Source organism: Aulostomus chinensis, chromosome 22 (genome assembly GCF_037954235.1).
Source record: "Aulostomus chinensis isolate RoL2024-O1b breed Wild chromosome 22, RoL_Achi_v1.0, whole genome shotgun sequence".
NCBI classification, from domain to species: domain Eukaryota; kingdom Metazoa; phylum Chordata; class Actinopteri; order Syngnathiformes; family Aulostomidae; genus Aulostomus; species Aulostomus chinensis.
The window spans coordinates 3,532,942-3,552,749 of NC_141341.1; the positions used below are offsets into that span (position 1 = coordinate 3,532,942).

A 19,808-nucleotide genomic window follows, 5' to 3' on the forward strand; every position below is an offset into this window, starting at 1 on the left:
TCAGTGTTACACAAACTTAACAGTTCTCTATTGTTTGATTTAAAAAAAAATTGTGACTTTATTGATTATGGATTCATTATTTTTAAAGATGCCACATGTAAGTACATTTTAACCCTTTGTGACAGGTTTGGGGGCAGAACTAAACAAATCCATTATTCTCCTTAAAGTCCTAAAGCAGCTACAGGATGTTCAGCTCCATGACAACAGGTGCCTTCATGCTGCTGCGTCATGGTGGGTTTGAATGAGGTTTATCCTCTGCGCCATCACCAGAGGCGGGGCTTGGGGGGACAGTGCCCCTGTAAGGATGAGGAGCTGGGGACCCCCCCCCCCCCACACACACACACACACACACCTCTCTGTTGCTTCTTGTATAAGCGCGAACATGAAAGGCAGAACAAATGTGTCGCGCAAACTTGCTGACTTACTAATCCTCTGTGTTGCCTTTGTGCTCATTTTGCTTGACGCTGAACCAGAAAGTTTTAGGACACAGTCTTTGTCTCCGCTGGCCCAGGTCAAGTGTGCCCCTCTTGCTCAGGCCCAGCCTGACCTACTATTCACTTCAGTGAATGTGCAGACGCTGAGTGCTTGACTGGAATTACACTGTAATCGCTCCCTCTCAGGTGGGTCCGTCCCACTTTGATAGGCTTATAAATCTCAGGTGTGGGAACGGATCAGTTTCCTGATAAAAGCACCTTGTGGAGCCACGCTGCCGCTTTCATTCAATGAAGGAAACTAACCCCACACACACACACACACACACACTCACACTCACTCACACTCACAGCCCGGGGTTTGGTTCGTCACTTTCAGAGCTTCACAGCTGCAGCTTTGACGTGTTTTTGTCAAATATGCCACCGACTCTTATTTCTGTTCTTGTTGCAGCCTCAGTGAGCCCTCCCTCTTCACCCCCCAGGATGGCAACCTATGTGAGGGCTTTTCCAGCAGCGATCCCTCATGTGTTTCACTCAGGCGGCCCCCACCTCCTCCTCCATTCTGCAGGTTGCGAGCGGCCTGCCCCCCACGGGGGACCAGTCACTCCCATCTGAAGCAGAAGCACCAGCACCACCCGAGACAAATCAGCAGCAGCGGGCCGGCCTACATCCACTTCTCCCAGGCCATCCAGCCCACCTCCAAGCCAAAACCAGCGAGGCCTCATTCACATAGCCTGACCCGGTTCTCAGAGATGAGACCGGCTGACCTCCAACCTTTGGGAATGCAGATTTGCAACTCTCAGCTGGAGCATCTATCGGTCATCGGGAAACCGTATCCTCTACACTGCAGTCAGCGTCCTGTCATGGCCGCCGCGGCTGGCCCCGGACGCCCTCAGCTTCATGTCTTCCTGCCCACTGAGGTGGAAGAAGAGGAGGTGGACAGTGAGTCTGTGGATGAAGGCTTCATGGATGAGTTGGACAGTATGATAACTCATCTGAAGCTCCAGCAGGAGGCGCTAAAGTCGGCTAGACGCCACTGAAAGAAAAACTACCTTCATGCTATGGATCCTGCACTGTTGCCTCACAGCAAGAAGGTTGATGGTTTGAACCCCAGCTGGAGCACAGGATCTTTCTGTGTGGAGTCTGCAGGTTCTCCCTGTGGCTGCATGGGTTCTCTCTGGGTTCTCCGGCTTCCTCCCACAGTCCACAGCCATGCATCCAGGCTAACTGAATACTCTAAATAGACCGTGGCTGTGGCTTAGTGTGTTTTTGTGGTTTGATTGTTCGTCTGCAGCTGAGACACATCCAACGTTTTTGAATTCTTCTTAGGCAAAGAAAATTCTGGAAATGGATTGACTTGATGTCCATAAACACCTGGTAACCTCGGAGATGAGCTATGCGACTTTATGTGGTGTATTTTTCGTCTGCTACTGTTTTTGTTTTTAAAATTCTATTCTGATGCCTGCCAGCCTGCTCTGAGGGCAGACGCTATTATCATTTCGCTCCTCAGCCCATATTGACAGGAGTGAAAGCAGTTACATCGTTTGCCGCTAGGGGAGATTGTGAGCGCCAGAAGTTTTGATCATCACAAGAAATAAACAAACGAAGAAGGAAGAGGCTCTGCAACAAGCTAGGCTGGATACATGGGGTTAAGACAGAGGCCATGCAGAGCTGTTTCGCGGTTGCAAACCTTACTTTAAAAGCACCGAGTTGCATTTAAGTTGCAAAACCCAAGGATTGGCATTTTGGAGAAAACATGGCGGCTACGGAAACTGGCGATGGACACCAGCGTCTGGCCACCAATCAAGTCTCGTCTGTCCAAGTCTCTGGCGCGGTAATTTTCTGCACGTTGTCACGGCTGTGTACATTCATTAGACTTGTCTTTTGTGTAGCATTGAAACGGGTAAAGAAGTCCGTCCGTTATCATTGTTGCTAGTTGTTGTAGCGTATGAGCACAAAGGCCGGCTAACCTCAGCGAGCTAACGCACACGCAGGGAGGCGTGCAGGTTTGCGAGCATGCTAGCGTTAGCTTAGCCACTGGCGTGCTGGTTCTGTTTACAGGTCATGGAATAAATGTCAACATAGTATGGCGGAATGAAGTGAAGCTATTCACAAGGGGGTAAATTACCATAAACCTCACACACCAGTACCATATTTCATGTTGGCTGTCCAATGTTTAACGCGAAGTTAACTATGTTTAGCAGCAGAAGTGCTAATGTTAGCTCTGTTTACATTGAGAGGGGTGTTGTGACAAGCTAACATCGGCATACTTCCTATTGGTCTCGTTTATGACCTACAAAAAAACGCGACGTTCTCCTCTCTGAATTTCTCACTAGATAGAATTCTCATTTTGTCACCCAGTGCATGACTTTAATAAAGTAATCATATTTGATGCAGTGGAAGTAGTTTTGTTTCACGATGGTCAAGTCCATCGTTCATTTATTGCCCTGTTTCATGACTCATAAAGTGCTTAAGGCTTTCATGAAACACGAATGTAATATAACAGGGCTGATGGACTTAAAGTTGCTGGTTGTGTTATACTTTTAAAAGATTACCATTGTATCTCTGTAATTACTTCGAGGATCTGTCCTCAGGTTTGGTTCTGATGTTCTCTTTACTGATGGGACTGCAGGTTTGAAGTCCAGATCAGTGTGTTTGGAGACAGTCCGTAAGATCGAAATCTATAATATCAAACTGCAATTAAAAGACGATGCACTCACTCAAGTAGAGGAGTCTGCTGGGGTTTCCTCTTGATTATTGATTGATGAATATGGGTCATTTTCTTGTTTCTGCTTCATCTTAGCTTTCACAAGTAATGCTCACATGCTCAACTAATGAAATGTCACTGCGATCACATTTCTGACTATTGACCTTTTTCCATTGAGAAATACTCCTGTAAGAGAGAATCAGGTTTTAATCAAATCTTCAGTCCCGGGAAAAGAAGTTCCTCTAGGGGACCTGCATCTGAGACACATGGATTTGTGAATCTTCCTTGATAAAGTATAAATTCTTTACCGGCCCTGTTGAAGAGATTGATTTTATTAATATATATATACATATATATATATATATATATATATATATATATATATATATATATATATATATATATGTATATCTATCACATCACTCATGTCTCAGGTTGATGTTGGACTTGTTGTTGTTGTTTTTAGATTCATCCTCATTCTCCGTATTGTTCCAAATATAAGACAGTGCTTTACGTCCTTCTTTGAAATACATCTGGAAAACGGGAGTCATCTTATCATCAGGGTCTAGACTTTTACAGGTAAATACATCCGTAAAAATAGGTGGCAGCAAGTACCTGTGACGGGAGTCTGCCCCCCCCCCCCCCCCGCCCCCGCCCCGAACCGAAGCAACCTGTCCCTCTAACTAGCTTGCAGTTCCAGGGGGCTGCGTGGTGGAAAGTGACCCACTTGAGAAGAGCGCCTCAAATGTCGAAGAAGTCGTGCTGCCAGCTTTTAAGCTCATGGTGATAAATGCAGCAGAGTCATCAAACAACAGCCGAACCGCCGATAGATCCAGCGTGACAGAGCGTAACATGAGAAGATAGCCAACCCAAAAAGGCAGAGAGTTGGAGTCCCTGCCTGCTTTGTGATTGACTTGAGGAAATAATATGCTTACTGCCCGGATCAGACCGGTTTTTGCCGTTTTTTTTTACATGCCAGCATCCGCCTCTGTGCGTAAGGAAGGTGAGATATCAGTCTTTGTGAAATGCGAATCGCACCACTGTCATGTTGGCGTGACTCGCTGAAGGAACAAACCCCCACCGTCACCACTGGATTTGAAACTGCAGAACTGCACCCAAGGATTCAGGATCCATCCTCTGGAGACAGAGCTGAGGGTGGACTGGCTCAAGGTGGTGTGGGGCTGAAGACCTGGGGCTCACACAAAGGAGAGGAAGATGCTGGTTTTGGATGCTTTTCCCGGACATTTGACGAAGTGTCACAACTCAACTCTGGGCAATGAAGGATGACCACGTGACCATACCAGGGGGGTGATGAGCCAGCTGCAGGTGTTGGGTGTACCTGTCATCAGGCAGTCCAATGATGCAGCAACAGGCTCCAGTCTGGTCATCACATCTTCAAACCAGCTGGAGAAATTCAGGGGCCTACGGTGAGTCTGCTCGGCGATCGGATCCCTCAGCCGCTCAGAGAGCAGCGTCTCAAATGCTTTGGATGGGAGCGAGGCTGACCCTCTGTACGAGGAGCCAGTGGAGCACAGGAGGGACAGAGTGACCTGAGCGAGGCAGAGGACCTCTGGCTGACATCACAAGAAGAGCGAGCCAAGTTGGGCCAGTTTGCACAGTTTATTGCACTGCTGTTGTCTGTAATCCAGCTTGTCGTCTCTCTCTCTGGAACATTTGGTTGAAGGCGGTTCAACAATAAGACTTGACTTCTGCTGCGTTTTTGCGAAATTCTGACGGGCTACATGGTTTTCTCTCTGAGGTTGAGAACCCTGTTGTTCTTACAGACACAGATGGACTCCACTTTTATGATCTCCCCAAAGTTGTTATGAAGGTAAAGAGGAAAACTTAAATATGAGAAAGCAATTTTTTTACTTAAAAGATGTTGGGGGAAAAAAAAACAGGTTTTGCTTTTTTTTTTCTGCTGTAAAATAAAATCCATCCCATCCATTTTCTACCGCTTATCCTATTAAGGGTGGGGTGGGGGGGGTGGAGCCTCTCCCAGCAGCCTTCCCCCTGGACAGGTCACCAGTCCATGGCAGGGCCAACACATAGAGACAGACAACCATTGGCTCTCCCAGCCACGCCTACGGTCAATTTAGAGTCTGGATTAACCTGGTCCCTCTTGATGTCTTTGGACTGTGGAGGAAGCTGGAGTACCAGAGAGAACCCAGCAGGAACAGGGAGAACATGGAGACTCCACACAGAGAGACCCCGTGCTCCAGCTGGGGCTCAAACCTGGAACCTTCTTGCGGTGAGGGAACAGTGCAGACCACTGCACCACCGTGCCGCCTAAAATAAAATAATTTTCTTTAAAGACAAGAAGGTGGGGTTTTAAAAGGGGGGGGGGTTGTTGTTTAATATTTGGAACAATACGGTGCTGATGGCTCTCAGTGTGGTGGCCCTTAATGTCAGTGTACCGAAGTGTAACTGTTCCCTTTGCTGTGCAGGTAATCGAGGAAAGCGATGGAGACGCTGCTTTGCATCTGGGCGCACCTCTAAATGTCAGAGAACCAGAGCTTGTTCCCGCGTGTTCTCCTAGACTTTCTGAACACGGAGACAACTTTGCCACTTCTGAAAAAGAAATGGAAAGTAAAGATTTTGAACACAAAGAGAAGTGGGTTCCGTGTTCTATATCGCCTCTAAATCCATCTTCCCCACAATCCTCCTCCGCGTCAGAAACTCCCAACACGGTTTTGCTTCACAGTGATGAGCAAGGTACCATGTCAGACACAGAAAAAGAGAGTAGTGACATGAAAACTGAGGAAGAATGGGACATGAAAGAAGATCATGTGACTGTAAGAGACGGCAGCTTTGCGGACAGTCCTGCTGGATCAGATTCTAGTGAGGACACAAACATGGACACCACTCCTGATGGGAAGAAGGAGCAAACGCACACTGATGCAAAAGAGGAATCAGACATGAACACAGAGGAGGCCAGGCTGGAGGAAACGAGGTCTCTTGGCTGTAACGTGAGGTTTTCTACAGCTGACGACCTGGACGAGATGATGGACATCGGTACGGTGGATCAGCAGGAACAGGAAGCTCAGATGAAGGAGGAGGAGCAGAACACGTCGACGGATGCAGAAGACCGCTGTTCACCTGCTCTTTCTAAAGCAGGTAAAGTGGAAGAAGTCTTGTTGCTTGATGCACAACATGGAGCGGTCAGTGATTTAAAAGTTGGTTCCCAATAGAACTTCACTTTGATGACAATTCTGACTTTTTCAGACCCTTCAAAATAGGAGGATGGGACAATATACAAAGTGTGTGTGTGTGTGTGTGTGTCTGTGTGTGTGTGTAAAAAGATGTTGGCTAAGACTACCAAAAAAACCCAGACATGAACTTTAGTTGACCCCCGTGGTTGCATTCCCATGCGTGTTTGTTTACATGTTGCCTCTGTTAAGCCTGTTTTATGGTCTCTGCGCGAGGGTGCGTGCATCAAAAGTGCGTTCACTCCCAGTGAAGAGCAAGGCGACGACCACGAAGAAGGCCTTGGCGTGGTACGCTTGTCTCTGTGGCCTGGAGGCGGGGTTTTGACACACAGGCATGACCTGACATGACCTGCAATCACACAAGCAGCAGGGATATTTAACCAGGCCAGGCAGAGAATTCCAGAAGAGAAAAATGAATTTGGTTCTAAAGATGCATTCAGTATTTAGATTTTAAGCCAAAGAAAAGAGGAGGTTGATGTCTAAACTTTATTTGGGCTTTGTGTGTCGTCTGTAGAGTGTGGTTTGGTACTTTGTCCCATTCTATTTTACTTCACCTGTACTTTTTCACTGCTGTTACCTGTGAATTTCCTTTTTTACTTTGGGTTCTTGAGTGTTTTTCAGTCTGACGCCAAATTTACAAAAAAGATTACCAGCGACAAAAGTGTCTCCACAGCAAACACAAGAGCTAATCTGAAATGTGAACATGTCCTCTGCTCTACAACAGCTGGTTTTAAGGTCTCACTAATTCCCAGATGTTGAATCTCTCCTCCAGTCTTGGTGGCGGAGGACAACGCCTCTGAGCCGGACACCGATGTGAAGCCCACCGTGGTACCACAGCCGACGCAGGACCAGGAGATGAAAGTGCCTTTAGATGGGATGCAGTCCAGCTCGTCACCTGTGTCTGATGTCACAGCCAGTACAGGTGAGGGACGCTCAGAGCAGTGGTACATAGCAGGAAGGTGCAGGGGAGTAACGGCGTCCCTCGTGGACCAAAACATGAAAACAAATAGGTTTTGATTCGGTCTGAACTGCCGGTGGTCTCGTCGAGTGGCAGCTTTCTTAGGGCCCTATAAATTCCATTTTATTTTTTTCCCAAATTCCGTTTTGTCCATTTTAATTTTATGGAATTCTATTTTTTACCTTTTTACTTATATTTTACCACAAAACACTGTGTTTGAATAATGTTTATGAATAAAATGCACAATAATTAACTAGAAATGACCTTACACTCATTGAGGCCACACAATATTGCACTTTTCCTCAGTACTTTATTGCTGCATCATCGTCATCGTGTTCTGCTGGCTAGCGTTAGCGCGATGCTTTTCTTTTTTTATATGACTTTTGGACAACAGGTGGTCATCACACGTATTTTCAGTGTTGACACAAGGTACAAAATAACACATCACCTGACACATAGAAGTCACGGGGGTGCTGCTCAGCTCTGTATTTAGGCGTTAGCGTCGTATTGCGTAGCTTTTTAGCAGACGGGGGGGGAGCGCCATGTTTGCGTTTTGTTTGGAAAGGGATGGGGGGCAGGGGTTGCGTCACACTGATTCGCGACCCCCGGGAACGATTCCCCAGGTTTATGTTCCTCTGTCTCATGAAAACAGCATTTCTGCGATATTCCGCATTAAAAATTAATTCCGTTTTTATTGCCCAATGCTGCAATTCCGCGTAGAGGGCCCTACTTTCTTGCATTGTCTTGGCGCTCTGCTGCTCCTGAGTCGTGATTTCTCTCCAAGTCTCCGTGACAGAGGACCACGGCTACGAGGGGGAGACTGATGTGAAACCCACTGTGTTACCGCCGCCCACTGAAGATGACCAGCCGGAGGATGTGAAAGTGCCTTTAGATGCGATGCAGTCCAGCTCGTCTCCAGTGTCTGAAGCTGCAACCAGCACAAGTGAGAGAGCTGAGAGTCCCGTGGTGTGGAGGGTCCTCTCACGCTCGTTACCATCAGTGCTGATGCTGTTTAGCTGTCTTTATATTTTGACATGTTGCTTGTGTCCCCGTAGGAAGTGACAACTCATCGCCGGCCATGTTGAACGGGATGAAAGTCGTCAAGCTTTCGATACCTAGACTGGACAAGGTGAGAACATCGGCCTGCTGGTGGAAATGCAAGAAAACTTGAGGTTCATGTTGGTTGTGGACTCATTGGGCCTCATTCATGACTTGCTTTTATGAACAAATCTGAGTTACACTTTATTTTGCCCTTGTGGTGGTGTGGCCCAGATTGAGGTGATTGTCCAGTGGAGCAGTGACCAGAAAGGAGGCTGAGAAACTCAAATACCAAAGCTTATATTCTAGTTTATTCATGCATGAGAGAGAAGTTACAACCCACTCATGGAGCATCAGAAGTTCTCTGTTGTTCTGAGAAACTGTCAGGTATTTATCCATCTCTTCACAGACACACAGGTTATGACCAAAAGCTGAAAAGAGTTCCTGGCCATTTGTGAGGTGGCTAGTCAGGTTGGAGCCAAATGGTTCCAGTCTGTAGAACCAACAGAGACGACCATCAATCTGTAGCCCAGAAGCCACAAAATAAGTTTTTTAGACTTTTACAACCAGACCGTAGGGTAGACATGTTGGCACCTGTGGTTGGTCCTTCTTCATACATTTATGAAGCCAGCATGTGAACATCCTTCCTGACCTTTTATGGAGAAGCACAGAAACTAAGAGGTCTAAAATAGGTAAAGCATATATTTCTTATGAACTACACAGTTCATAGGCGTTATACATTACCAGTAGCTCATTACTTGGTAACTCACATCTAATAAAAAAGAATAGAATACATAAACATAATAAAGGAAATGCATAACCAAATAAAGAAAAAAGCAAGCTTCTACACCCTCAATTTAGTCTTTCAGTCAAGAAGCAAAGCATGATGTCTACTTGTGACTCCTGGCTCCTGACATCTGTTGTTTTACCTTCTGCCTGTAAGACTAAATTGAGGGTTTAAAAGTCGCATAGTGTGCAGGAATGTTTCATTGATGATGGTGGAGTTTGATTTCACATTTCTTGTTGTTGCTTTAGGTTTTGTTACCTCGAGCACAGTCATCCGCCTCCGTCATGATGCACTCAGGCAATCTTTGGTCTTTCCCGTGTTGCAGGAGAGATTACGAGCGGCATCCAAGTCAGTCAGGTCGTCTCCTTCGCCGCCTTTGGTCAAGGTGAAGGATGAGCCCATCGACGAGGAGTATGAACAAGCTCTAACATCTTCTGCGTCCACTGCAACTGTGAAGGATGAGCCGAATACTGCCAGGGTGAGTAACACACGTCTTCTTTCACCACTAAGAAAGGCCGACAGGTGCACAGTGGGCTCGTGTCAGCTGCTGGTGATCATATTCTGAGCGGCCATCTTGTCATCTGATCAGCCAGGATGCTTGTTCGTACAATGGCTGATCAGATCTTTTTAATATGATATAAAATAAAGGCTGGCACTCCCTTAAAAGAGCTGAATACATCCTAGAATCCAGAGTTTCAGTGTCTCACCTGTCATTGACAGGAGGACTTGAGGATCGGATCGGTCTACTCCGTGACTCCTGCTGAGACACAAACCATGCCCCCACTTCAACCTGCAACCTTGCACATGTCCTGCTTCAACTGCAAGAAGGGCCTGATGAAAGGTCAGACGGCGTTCCAGAGGAAGGGCTCTCCGGCGCTCTTCTGCTCCACCACTTGCCTCACGACGTCGCTCACCACTGCCAAAGGTGTCAAGGTCTGCTACAGCTGCCAGAAGTAAGTTTGTCTGTCCTGCGTTGACTGATTTCATCAACATCTCAACCTACATTTTTGGCATGAGGGTCAACACAGTCAACAACATAATAACCTGTGGATTAACTTCCCAGTTTAATATCACCGACATTTATTCAACCTGTCACCTCTTCATTTCATCAGGGTCATATTTCGGCCTCAGGACGTCATCCTGGCTCCAGATACTAAAGGAGACATGAAGGAATTCTGCAGTCAGAACTGTCTGACCGCCTTCAACTACAAGAAATTCTCCAAATCCACCTCTCAAAAGTCGCTTCAGCAGCAGCAGCAGCAGCAGCCGGCGCTGCAGCAGCAGCAGTCCCTCTGCAGCATGTGCATGAGATGCTGCGTTGTGAGTGTAACTAAACAGAAATATCTTTACATGTTGCTCTAACTTGGTCTGCGCAGTCATAGGAGACTCCATTATTATATTGCCCATGTACACGTATGACTGGAATAACACACATTCTGTCTTTGTTTCAAGAGCAAACATGAGGTGATCCTGAGCGGCTCCGTTCACAAGATGTGCAGTGACGCCTGCTTCAACCGCTTCCGTACAGTTAACAACCTTTCGGTGGCCGGCTGTGCAAACTGTGGCTCCTTCTGCCACAGCAAGCCGCTCATGCTGAAGTTGGAGGACTGCAACACTACTCTGTGTAATATTGAGTGTCTTAAGAAGTACAAAGAGGTATGGAAATCCAAATTTGTGTAGCACATGAGTAGGTTTCATGAAACGCTGGAGACCAGTGCGTCCATCACATTCTCATTCACTGCTTTCGTCTCGTCAAAGAAAACCAAGACAAATCTGCCCTGCACGATGTGTCGCACTTCCCGGCCGCTGGCAGATATGGTCGACAACAGAAACAACGATGATTCGGTGAATCTTTTCTGTAGCAGCAGCTGTGTGATGGCCTTCATGGTCCAGAGTGTCAGTTCATCAGGTACTGGACCATCCGGAGGGTGTTTCAAACCAGCAGCTGAAGGGTTGGCTGTGCTGCCGACTCACCTGGGTGTCAATCAGAGAGCATTTGATTGAATACGCCCTCAGTTACAGAAGTTTGATTTCATCTTTCAACCTGCTGGACTTAATCAACTTCTATTCTAATCAACTTTTCTGTTTTACAGGTGCCCGCTTGAATTGTGACAATTGTGGGAAAAACACAGTACCATCCTACCACCTCGCCATGTCGGATACGTCCATCAGGAACTTCTGCACTCTCCAGTGTGTGATGGCCTTTCAGGTAAGGGCGCCTGTGAGAATCTAGACTCGTGTATCACACACACACACCCGGAATGGCTGCGATTGATGCGCCTATGATGACACGTGCACCTCGTTTTTCAATCAGATCAAAAACACGGGACAGAATGAGACATGGACTTCTGAATAAAGTTTTTGTCCATTTACATTAAAAGTCATGTAAAAAGGTATCATTTACTGGTTTCTGTCCTTTTTACACCCAGTCGTTCTCGAATAGGACTCTTGTGCTGTTTTTCTGTTTGAAAGGAAAAGTTTAAGGCGTCACAAAAACAGGTGAACGTTTTCACCAAGCTGCCCACGGGATCCACCCAAACCCAGATCTCTGCCCCTCAACAGTCCCACCCAGATGTCCCCAAAGCTCCAGCGACGCTCAACTGTTCCCACTGTGCCCGCCAAATGAATTTTAAGCCTGAACTCATCCAGATCAAGGTCAGTTGGGCTTGTTGCAGCATGACTTCAGTCCACAGGAGGTTAAGGCTGATCCCACATCAGCCTCTGTTAGCTCTTAAGACGACTCAGTGGTTCTCCTCTATGGTTTGATACTTTGAGAAGATTTGAGGGAAATTTATGTCACTTTCAGCAAAATACTGGGATACAGTAAACAATAAAAAAATCAGAAGTATGGGCTTTTACACATTTATTTTAACTACACTTTTTTTCTTTCTTGTTCCAATGAGATAAATGTATAATGTTTGTGTGTGTGTGTGTGTGTGTGTGTGTGTGTGTGCGTGCGTGTGCGCATGCAGGACAAGATGATTTTCGTGTGCAGTGTGGACTGTTCTCAGGAGTTTAAGAAGGCCAACAATGTGATGAGCTTGTGTGAATACTGCAAGATGGAGAAGATCACCAAAGACTCCAAGAAAATAAACTTTAAGGACTGCTTCTTCTGCAGCGACGGTAAGCGGACTGGAGTCTTGAGTGTCGGGGCTGTTGCAGGAGGTTCCTTCTGCCCGCCGGTAGAAAAGCAAACATTTCCCATCAAGAAAAAAAAACTTCAGTGGTCTTTCCTTTATTTCCAGTCATTCCTTGAGTTTTGATATGGTTGATGCTATGGTGGCATCACAGCTAAATCTGATAGCGTGATCTTGCAAATGCTATAAATGGCTGCATGCTTGGTTCTCAGAAAACATGCACAGTCAGAACACTTGTGAGTGTTGAAGTGGTGGTTCCTCTGCCCCCCCACCCCAGGCTGCAAGCTTCTCTACAGACACGAGCTGGCTAAAAGCTGGGGGAAACACTGCCACTCCTGCTCCTACTGCCACTGCGTCTCCAAGAAGCTGGTGACGGCACAGTACGGAGGCTCGACGGAGGAGTTCTGCTCTGAGGAGTGCCGGTCCAAATACACCATGCTCTTCTGTCATGTAAGAAATCCCAGGCGCTTGTTGCTAAAACCAGAGACACATCGCAGATGTGTGTGTGTCGTGTGGCAGTTTTGTCTTTTTGAAGAAGCCACACTGGCTCTGTTTGTTCTACATGCTTTGCAACACAAGTGGGGCGGTTTCTGTGGAGGTTCTCTTATTTTGAAATGCCTGGAGGACATGGTTGTTGCTTGATGAGGGAAGAAAAACAGACCCGCTGTTGCTAGTTTGATTGTACGCGTCACAGATGGGCTCGAGTGTTTCAGGCGTGACACGACAGTGAAAATCTTGCTCATTCACTCCTCGCTTCTCTCTGTCAGGTGGCCAAGTGTGACACCTGTGGTCAGAAAGGAAAACTCAAACAGAGTCTTCCCATGCTGGGGGAGGTCAAACATTTCTGCGACCTGAAATGTTTGCTTCAGTTCTGCAGTGACAAGGTGATCGCACAGGGGCAGGTCTTCAAAGGTGTGTATCCAGCTGCTGGTTTGATTTTCGAGGCTCTCCTTATCGGAATGTTTCGAAGTTGATAAGCTGGAATTCCTCTGCGTTGTCGCCCTGGGTCCGCAGGTACGGTGCAGGCCACACCCATCATCGCAAATGTGGTGTCGCTTGCCGGAGCTACAACGGGGAAACCTGGTGCTTCCAACAGACCTGTCCAGAAAAGTAAAAGATAACAACACACAAACACTCACACGTACTTGGGAATTTTCATTAAGTTACCATTATTGATGGTCGTTGTCTCCACAGTCTGCGTCTCCGACTCACAGACGAAGGACTCTGGACGTGTAAGTTGCTGGCTGTGTTTTTGTATCACTTCACTACAGATTCTCGGTTATTAACCCATTTAATATTTGAAAGTGATCAATTCTGGGGGTGCGTTTGTTTGTCCCTCAGGTCAGTATTCATACAGAACAGGCTCCTCCTCCTCCACCTCCCAAAATCCTGAAGAACAAAGCTCTGCTCTGTAGACCGCTGGTGCAGAATAAGGGGGTCTCCTGTAAAACCCAGACGGCCGAGGTCGAGTCTCAGACAGGTAAAACCGAGACTTCGCACATCCTCACGTTCGCTCATTGTTTTTACATTCAGACGGGTTTAACTTCTGCAGAACATCACACTTGTTTGTATTGTTAGCGAATGACAGTAGTTGGCCTTCAATGGAATCAGTTCATAAATACCCCTTCATATATTTGAGTAATACAGAGACAGACTGACAAATAGAAGCTCTGGGTTATTTTGGCACAGCCTCTGGTTTAACAAGAGGAGCCCTAATATATTTTTGTATGCACTCGGAATATTAGAAGCAACAGGTAATGGAGACACTGTCTATGCTGGCAGATTTGACCCATTGATTTAAAACGTATCTTTTTCCACTCAGTCTGTTTTTTCTCCTATCACCTTGATGGGACGTAAAAATCAAAATAATTGAGGCGTTAACGTAACGGTTTCTTACCTCACCTTCACATCTGCTGCATTTAAAAACCACGTGTAATATTTTATTCATTTTAATTAAAGTTATTTTAAGAGATCTCATCAATTCCTCTTCTTCTTCTTCTTCTTCTTCTTGTCTTCTAGATGAAGTCACTCCTAAAATCCTGGTCCTGCCTGTTCCTGTGCCAGTGTATGTTCCTGTACCCATGAGCATGTACAGCCAGTGTACCCCCAAACCTGTGGGCCTGCCTCTGCCGGTACGTCCTACATCACCAACACCCCTGGGCTTCCTGTCAACAAGTTCCGTTACTGGGCTCCCCAAACTGACTACTATAGAAGTACCATGGTAACACTCCTCCATCTCGGTGGTTTTTATCCCCAATCCATGTGTGACAGCTTCCTGTGCCCATGTTCCTTCCTGTGACGATGAACAACGCCGAGCACATCGTGGAAACCATCAAAGAGATCAAAGAAAAGATCCCGTCGGACCCGTTTGAGGCCGAACTCATTCTCATGGCCGAGATGGTGGCGGAGCAGACGGGGACGAATGACAAAGATGAGAGGTCCAAAGAGAAAGTGACGGATAAAGGGAAAGACAAACAGGAAGAAATCACTCCAGAGGGTGAGATGAACTGATTACACAGACGAAGGGAATCGATTTCATTTAGTTACAGTAACAGAATTAGTGGATGAGGATGAGATGAAGCAGGGGGGGGGCGCGACATCGGAGGTGGAGGAAATCAGATTACACCTTCTGTGACATCTCTGGCAAAGGAAGTTGCCTTGTTTGGATGTGATTTGATTTTTCTCACATTTGCTCACCCAATCTGTTTCAAACTGGGGATGTAAATTTATGTCTTATCCCGCACGTCCTGGAAAACCTGGGAATGTAGAGACAGTTGCCCAGGAATGGAAACACCTGGCATTGAACGATGATATGAGTTTCACTCCGTACTTCTAATTCCCTCTTTTAATACGCTAATTGAAGTGTTTGTTTTTTCCCCGTAAGGCCCAACAATGTTACAGTTGGACGAAAACTGTCGAAAACTTGTAGTATCCTCTCAGGTCTCTTAGCTGCAGAAGTCAAACAAACCTTGTGTTTATGCTACAGATCACGCCAGCACCTACAGTGACGAATTAGACACGGACGACTTGGCAAGTTTCCTGAACAACTGGGAGGAGCCCTCGTCCGATGCAGGCCTCAGGTCACCCGGTCGCCCGTGCAGTCTTGAAAAGCTCAACCCCATCCTGGACATTCCTGAGGCTGTGCCCAGTGAGCCCTACTGTGAGCCCCCACCCTCAGTCCCGCCCCCCATGGACATCGAAGCCGACTTCACTGTTGGTGAGGGGTGAAAGGGACATTGAACATGAGTTCTTATATTTAACCTGAGTGGTGTCAACAACTGTGTTGTCCGTGCTCGGTGGCTCAGATGTTGCCTGTGCTGTCATTGCCAGAAACTCTTGAGAGGATGGCCCGGCTAAAAGCACAGCAGCAGCGATCGCCAAGTCCTCCGCCTGTAGCCTCACGACGGAGACAAGCTCCCAGGAAAGCCAGAGAGAAGAAGGTAACTGCCGGGGGAAACGGTGAATTACGGCTGTTTTCCTGAAGGGATGTTTGGAGTGTTCCTCCCCCAATATGTTGAGGTTCTGTCACTTTAGGCTGGATGATGCAGCCTCCTCTCGCCCTCTTTACTTCATTTAAGGGTCGCAAGTCACAACGCTTGACAAAGGCAGCGGAAACGTCATCTCAGAAAGGTGCCGCTAACAAAAAGATAGCGCTGGACGTCCCAAAACTCAAGAGTCAGTATGGAGTCGACGCCTGGAAGCGGTGGATCCGGTGGAGGCAGACACAACCCAACCTGGAGAAGCCACGCTTTGGATGTAAGTCTGCACCGACATGACATGGAACCAGTGAAGGTGTGTGTGTGTGTGTGTGTGTGTGTGTGTGTGTGTGTGTGAGACTTAACAGCAAAGATTCCACTCGTGTTCAACTAGCCAAGTCATTGGTTGCATCAGGAGTGGAGCGCTTTTACTCTGCCAGGTGGGAGACTTGTTTCATGTCTGTTGGCATCCTGGGAGGAGGTTGTTGGGTTGAGCTCCAGTGAGGCTCTAGTGAAGATTGTATCAACCTGATGTCAGTATTGACTCCTGGGATCTGACTCCCAGCACGCCCCATGGAGCTGAAGGAGGATCTTCTTCGCTGCACCACCGCCGAGCTGAGCTACGGTCTCTGTTGCTTCATCAGTGAGGTGAAACGACCAAACGGAGAGCTCTACTCCCCGGACAGCCTGTTCTACCTCTGCCTCGGCATCCAGCAGGCAAGACAGTCTTCCCTCAACTCATGCACCTGCCATCTTTGTCCCTACTTTATACTGCAGAGTGCCAGTGTACACCGTTGGAATATCTGATGCCCGTCATCGTTCTAGTTCTCAGTTTTCATGTCTCCCTGTAGTACCTGTTTGAGAACGGTCGTGTGGAGAACATTTTCATGGATCGCTTCTACAACAAGTTCTCCACTGAGTTCACCAATATGCTGAAAGGTTTCAAACCCTCAGTCACCTCCAGCGGTGAGTCGCACGAGATGTGGTTACTTTACACTGTTCATCTAATTTGATTTCACAAAAATGACTGTCCTCTAACCGTGTTGTGGTGACGGCTCTGTGTCTTCATGCTCTCCCCGTCTGCAGGTTATATCCATTCCCGTGTGGAGGAGGAGTTCCTGTGGGACTGCAAGCAGCTGGGGGCGTACTCGCCCATCGTCCTCCTCAACACTCTGCTCTTCTTCTGCTGCAAGTTCTTCGGCTTCACCACGGTGGAGCAGCATCGCCAGTTGTCCTTTGCTCACGTCATGCGCTGCACCAAAACCAACCAGAACAATACTAAGACCACCTTCCTGCGCTTTTACCCACCCATGTCCATGAACGAGCCACAGACCGGTACAAGGAATATTTGTTGATCCTGTTCCAACACTGCAATTTTTACATACAAAAACTGCATCGAAAAGAATCTTGCAGTGAGCTTGCAGAGATGTTTTGACAACGGTCGTTCACGGCACCTGTGTGGGTGCACAGATTCAACACAAAAGATTTAAACACTTAATTTTATTCCACATAAAGGGGAATACCTATGTTTTTTTGAATAAATGTCAAATCAGCATTATGTGAATGTTACCTCACCAAAAAGCGGAAAATTTTTGCAACAGAACGGCTTTTCTACGAAGCTGAAGTTGCTTTTTAGACATTCGGATTTCATTTTTGTATAAAAAACCCCCCAAAACAGTAAAACTGCATTATCGTTAATTATTTCATCATTTCATTTTTTTTGTTGGCATTTGTAATCAAGGGCAAGATTGTTAAATACACACACACGAGGTCAGGTGACAGGAGTGTGTGTGTGTCTATGTGTTATTTTCCAGCTCGTTCACAAAGTTAGAAAGCACCTTTAATGTAATTCCAAATGTTTGGCTTTGCTGTACTGCTGCACTTCGTGTGAAGAGGATTAATTTCAGGACTGGTGTGTGTGTGTGTGTGTGTGTGTGTGTGTGTGTGTGTGTGTGTGTGTGTGTGTGTGTGTGTGTGTGTGTGTGTGTGTGTGTGTAGATCCAGATTCTGTCCCAGCAAAGAAGCGTAAGGAGGAGGAGACTAAAGAGGAGATCCTGGAGATGATGGAGAACACAGACAACCCTCTACGCTGTCCGGTCCGCCTCTATGAGTTCTACCTCTCCAAGTGGTGCGCAACTCCCCCGACACTTTCTGCATCTCTTTAGCTGTTTTCTTAAATTTCAGTTCACCTCACAAATGTTGCTATTTCGCCGAATCGTCGTGGTATTTAGCGAGTAAATGAATGTTCACTGTTTTGTGCTCCGTTTGTCCGTGGATGAATGTATATGGGTGTTTAAAGCATTCAGATAAAAACGTCTTTTTTTAAAGAGTGTGTCTGTGTCACATGAATAATACGCAGACAATCTCGTTCACGCCAACGTTTGTCTTCCGTGCAGCTCAGAGTCGGTCAAGCAGCGGACCAACCTGTTCTACCTGCACCCAGAGCGCTGCTGCGTCCCCAACAGCCCGCTGTGGTTCTCTTCCACCCCTCTGGATGACACGACCATGGAGGCCATGCTCACCCGGATCCTAACCGTCAGAGAGCTGCATCTCAAGATGAAGACAGGAAGAGGGACGCAACAACCGAGTGATCCGCCGTTTATACCCGACGAAGAAGACGAGGATTCAGATTGAGGAGGAGCAAGTGGTCTTTTATCCGGGCAACAGCTCGTGCTGTAATTTTGATCACTGAAATATTCTCTGAGGCGTGGCTCAATAAACAGACACGGACCGAATAAATCTGATATCGCTAAAAAGTGCTGAACTGCATCAGAAGTTCCTACACAACATGTTAACCCGGGTTGAAACGCACAGTGTTTGTGTTCTCTGGACTCGTGTACTGAGATGGCAGATTCAGTTCAGCATCCAGACGGTTTACTGCTGTTCAACAGGTCAGGTCACTGTCCTGAGTTTGGTCTGCTAAATGGTTGGTTCTCATGTCCAGTTGTACTCATTTCCCTCCGTGTGTTATGATTTCTTAAATTCAGGTTGCAGATCAGGTCTGCTGGTGAAGGCAAATCTTTCCTGTTGAAGGGACAGGGGGTTCTAGGATGAAAGTGGTGTCAGAGTAGAAAACTTTGACCCCGAAAGGCTTCCTGTGGTGGAGATACAAATGACCTTCATGCTGAGCGGCAAACCTGCTGCATAACATGTTTTTCAACAGTTCATCTAGGGAAAACACCTGAACGGGTGTCAGACGCTCGGCTAAAAAGTAAATGCTTATTTCCAAAGTGAAAATCTTTCTGCAGCTATACCCTGAGGGTAAATGGAAAGGCATTCTGGAAAGTATTGCTTACTGAATTCAACTCCTCCCAGCAAAACCTTCCTGACATGATGGGAATGTGGTTATGCCAAGGTTGGAGTGGTCCTTATTGGTAACTTGCTTCGTTCAATGATCATGAGACATCACCAAAGTTTAATGGTCAATTGATGAAAATACAGAGGAAACTGCAATTTTATATTCATTCAATATTCATTCTGCTCTCTGGTAACACGATTGTGGGATGAATTGACCTGCTTTTTGTTTAAAAAAAACAAACATTTTTAAAAATTTCCTTTTGAATTGAAATTGACACATCCTAATCACTAGTGTCCAATTATTGGGGGGGGGGGGGGGGGGGTTGAATTATAGTATCTGTTAAATTTAGCTGAAATGGTTTTAGCTGTCATTTGGATGAGAAACATTCTTGACTGAACACACTGAAATTAACACGTTTTGAAGGTTACTTTGGACATTTATCTCACCCAAAGCATCCTCTGGGACACTGATATTTTACATAATCGTGACCACGGACATTAGCTATGTATAAATATACTACTCCATCATTAACCTCTAGTCTGTTGGTAGGGTCTGCCGGTAAGGTTGTCTTTACTGTTTTCTATCGTATGTCCATTTTTTTAAATAAAAAAATATAAAACATGTCTTCATCAATCACTCAATGCTTCTGCGTGTGTGTCTTGATTTTGAAGAACTTGTGGGAACAGAGTCCCAAGTCCTCCTAAACCCGTCATCTCAGCAGCTCCGTGTGTTTGTTTCAACACCCAACGCAGCCGAGACCAGTGCGA

The 19,808-nt window shown here is 46.6% G+C and overlaps 1 protein-coding gene across 1 annotated transcript; it reads left to right on the forward strand.

Moving 5' to 3' along the window:
* Positions 1–1,854: 1,854 nt before the first annotated feature.
* zmym4.1 (zinc finger MYM-type containing 4, tandem duplicate 1) lies at positions 1,855–19,344 on the forward strand. Its single transcript, XM_086193739.1, has 28 exons — positions 1,855–2,265; positions 5,586–6,255; positions 7,120–7,269; positions 8,090–8,248; positions 8,361–8,434; positions 9,456–9,608; positions 9,851–10,083; positions 10,243–10,450; positions 10,583–10,786; positions 10,889–11,039; positions 11,224–11,339; positions 11,603–11,785; positions 12,103–12,253; positions 12,545–12,717; positions 13,035–13,179; positions 13,282–13,377; positions 13,462–13,499; positions 13,609–13,747; positions 14,287–14,399; positions 14,539–14,764; positions 15,254–15,484; positions 15,598–15,707; positions 15,846–16,023; positions 16,309–16,460; positions 16,595–16,709; positions 16,830–17,078; positions 17,742–17,871; positions 18,140–19,344. The coding sequence occupies exons 1-28, from the start codon at positions 2,188–2,190 to the stop codon at positions 18,375–18,377; spliced, it is 4,863 nt and encodes a 1,620-aa protein (XP_086049865.1). The 5' UTR covers positions 1,855–2,187; the 3' UTR covers positions 18,378–19,344.
* The last annotated feature ends 464 nt before the right edge of the window (positions 19,345–19,808 follow it).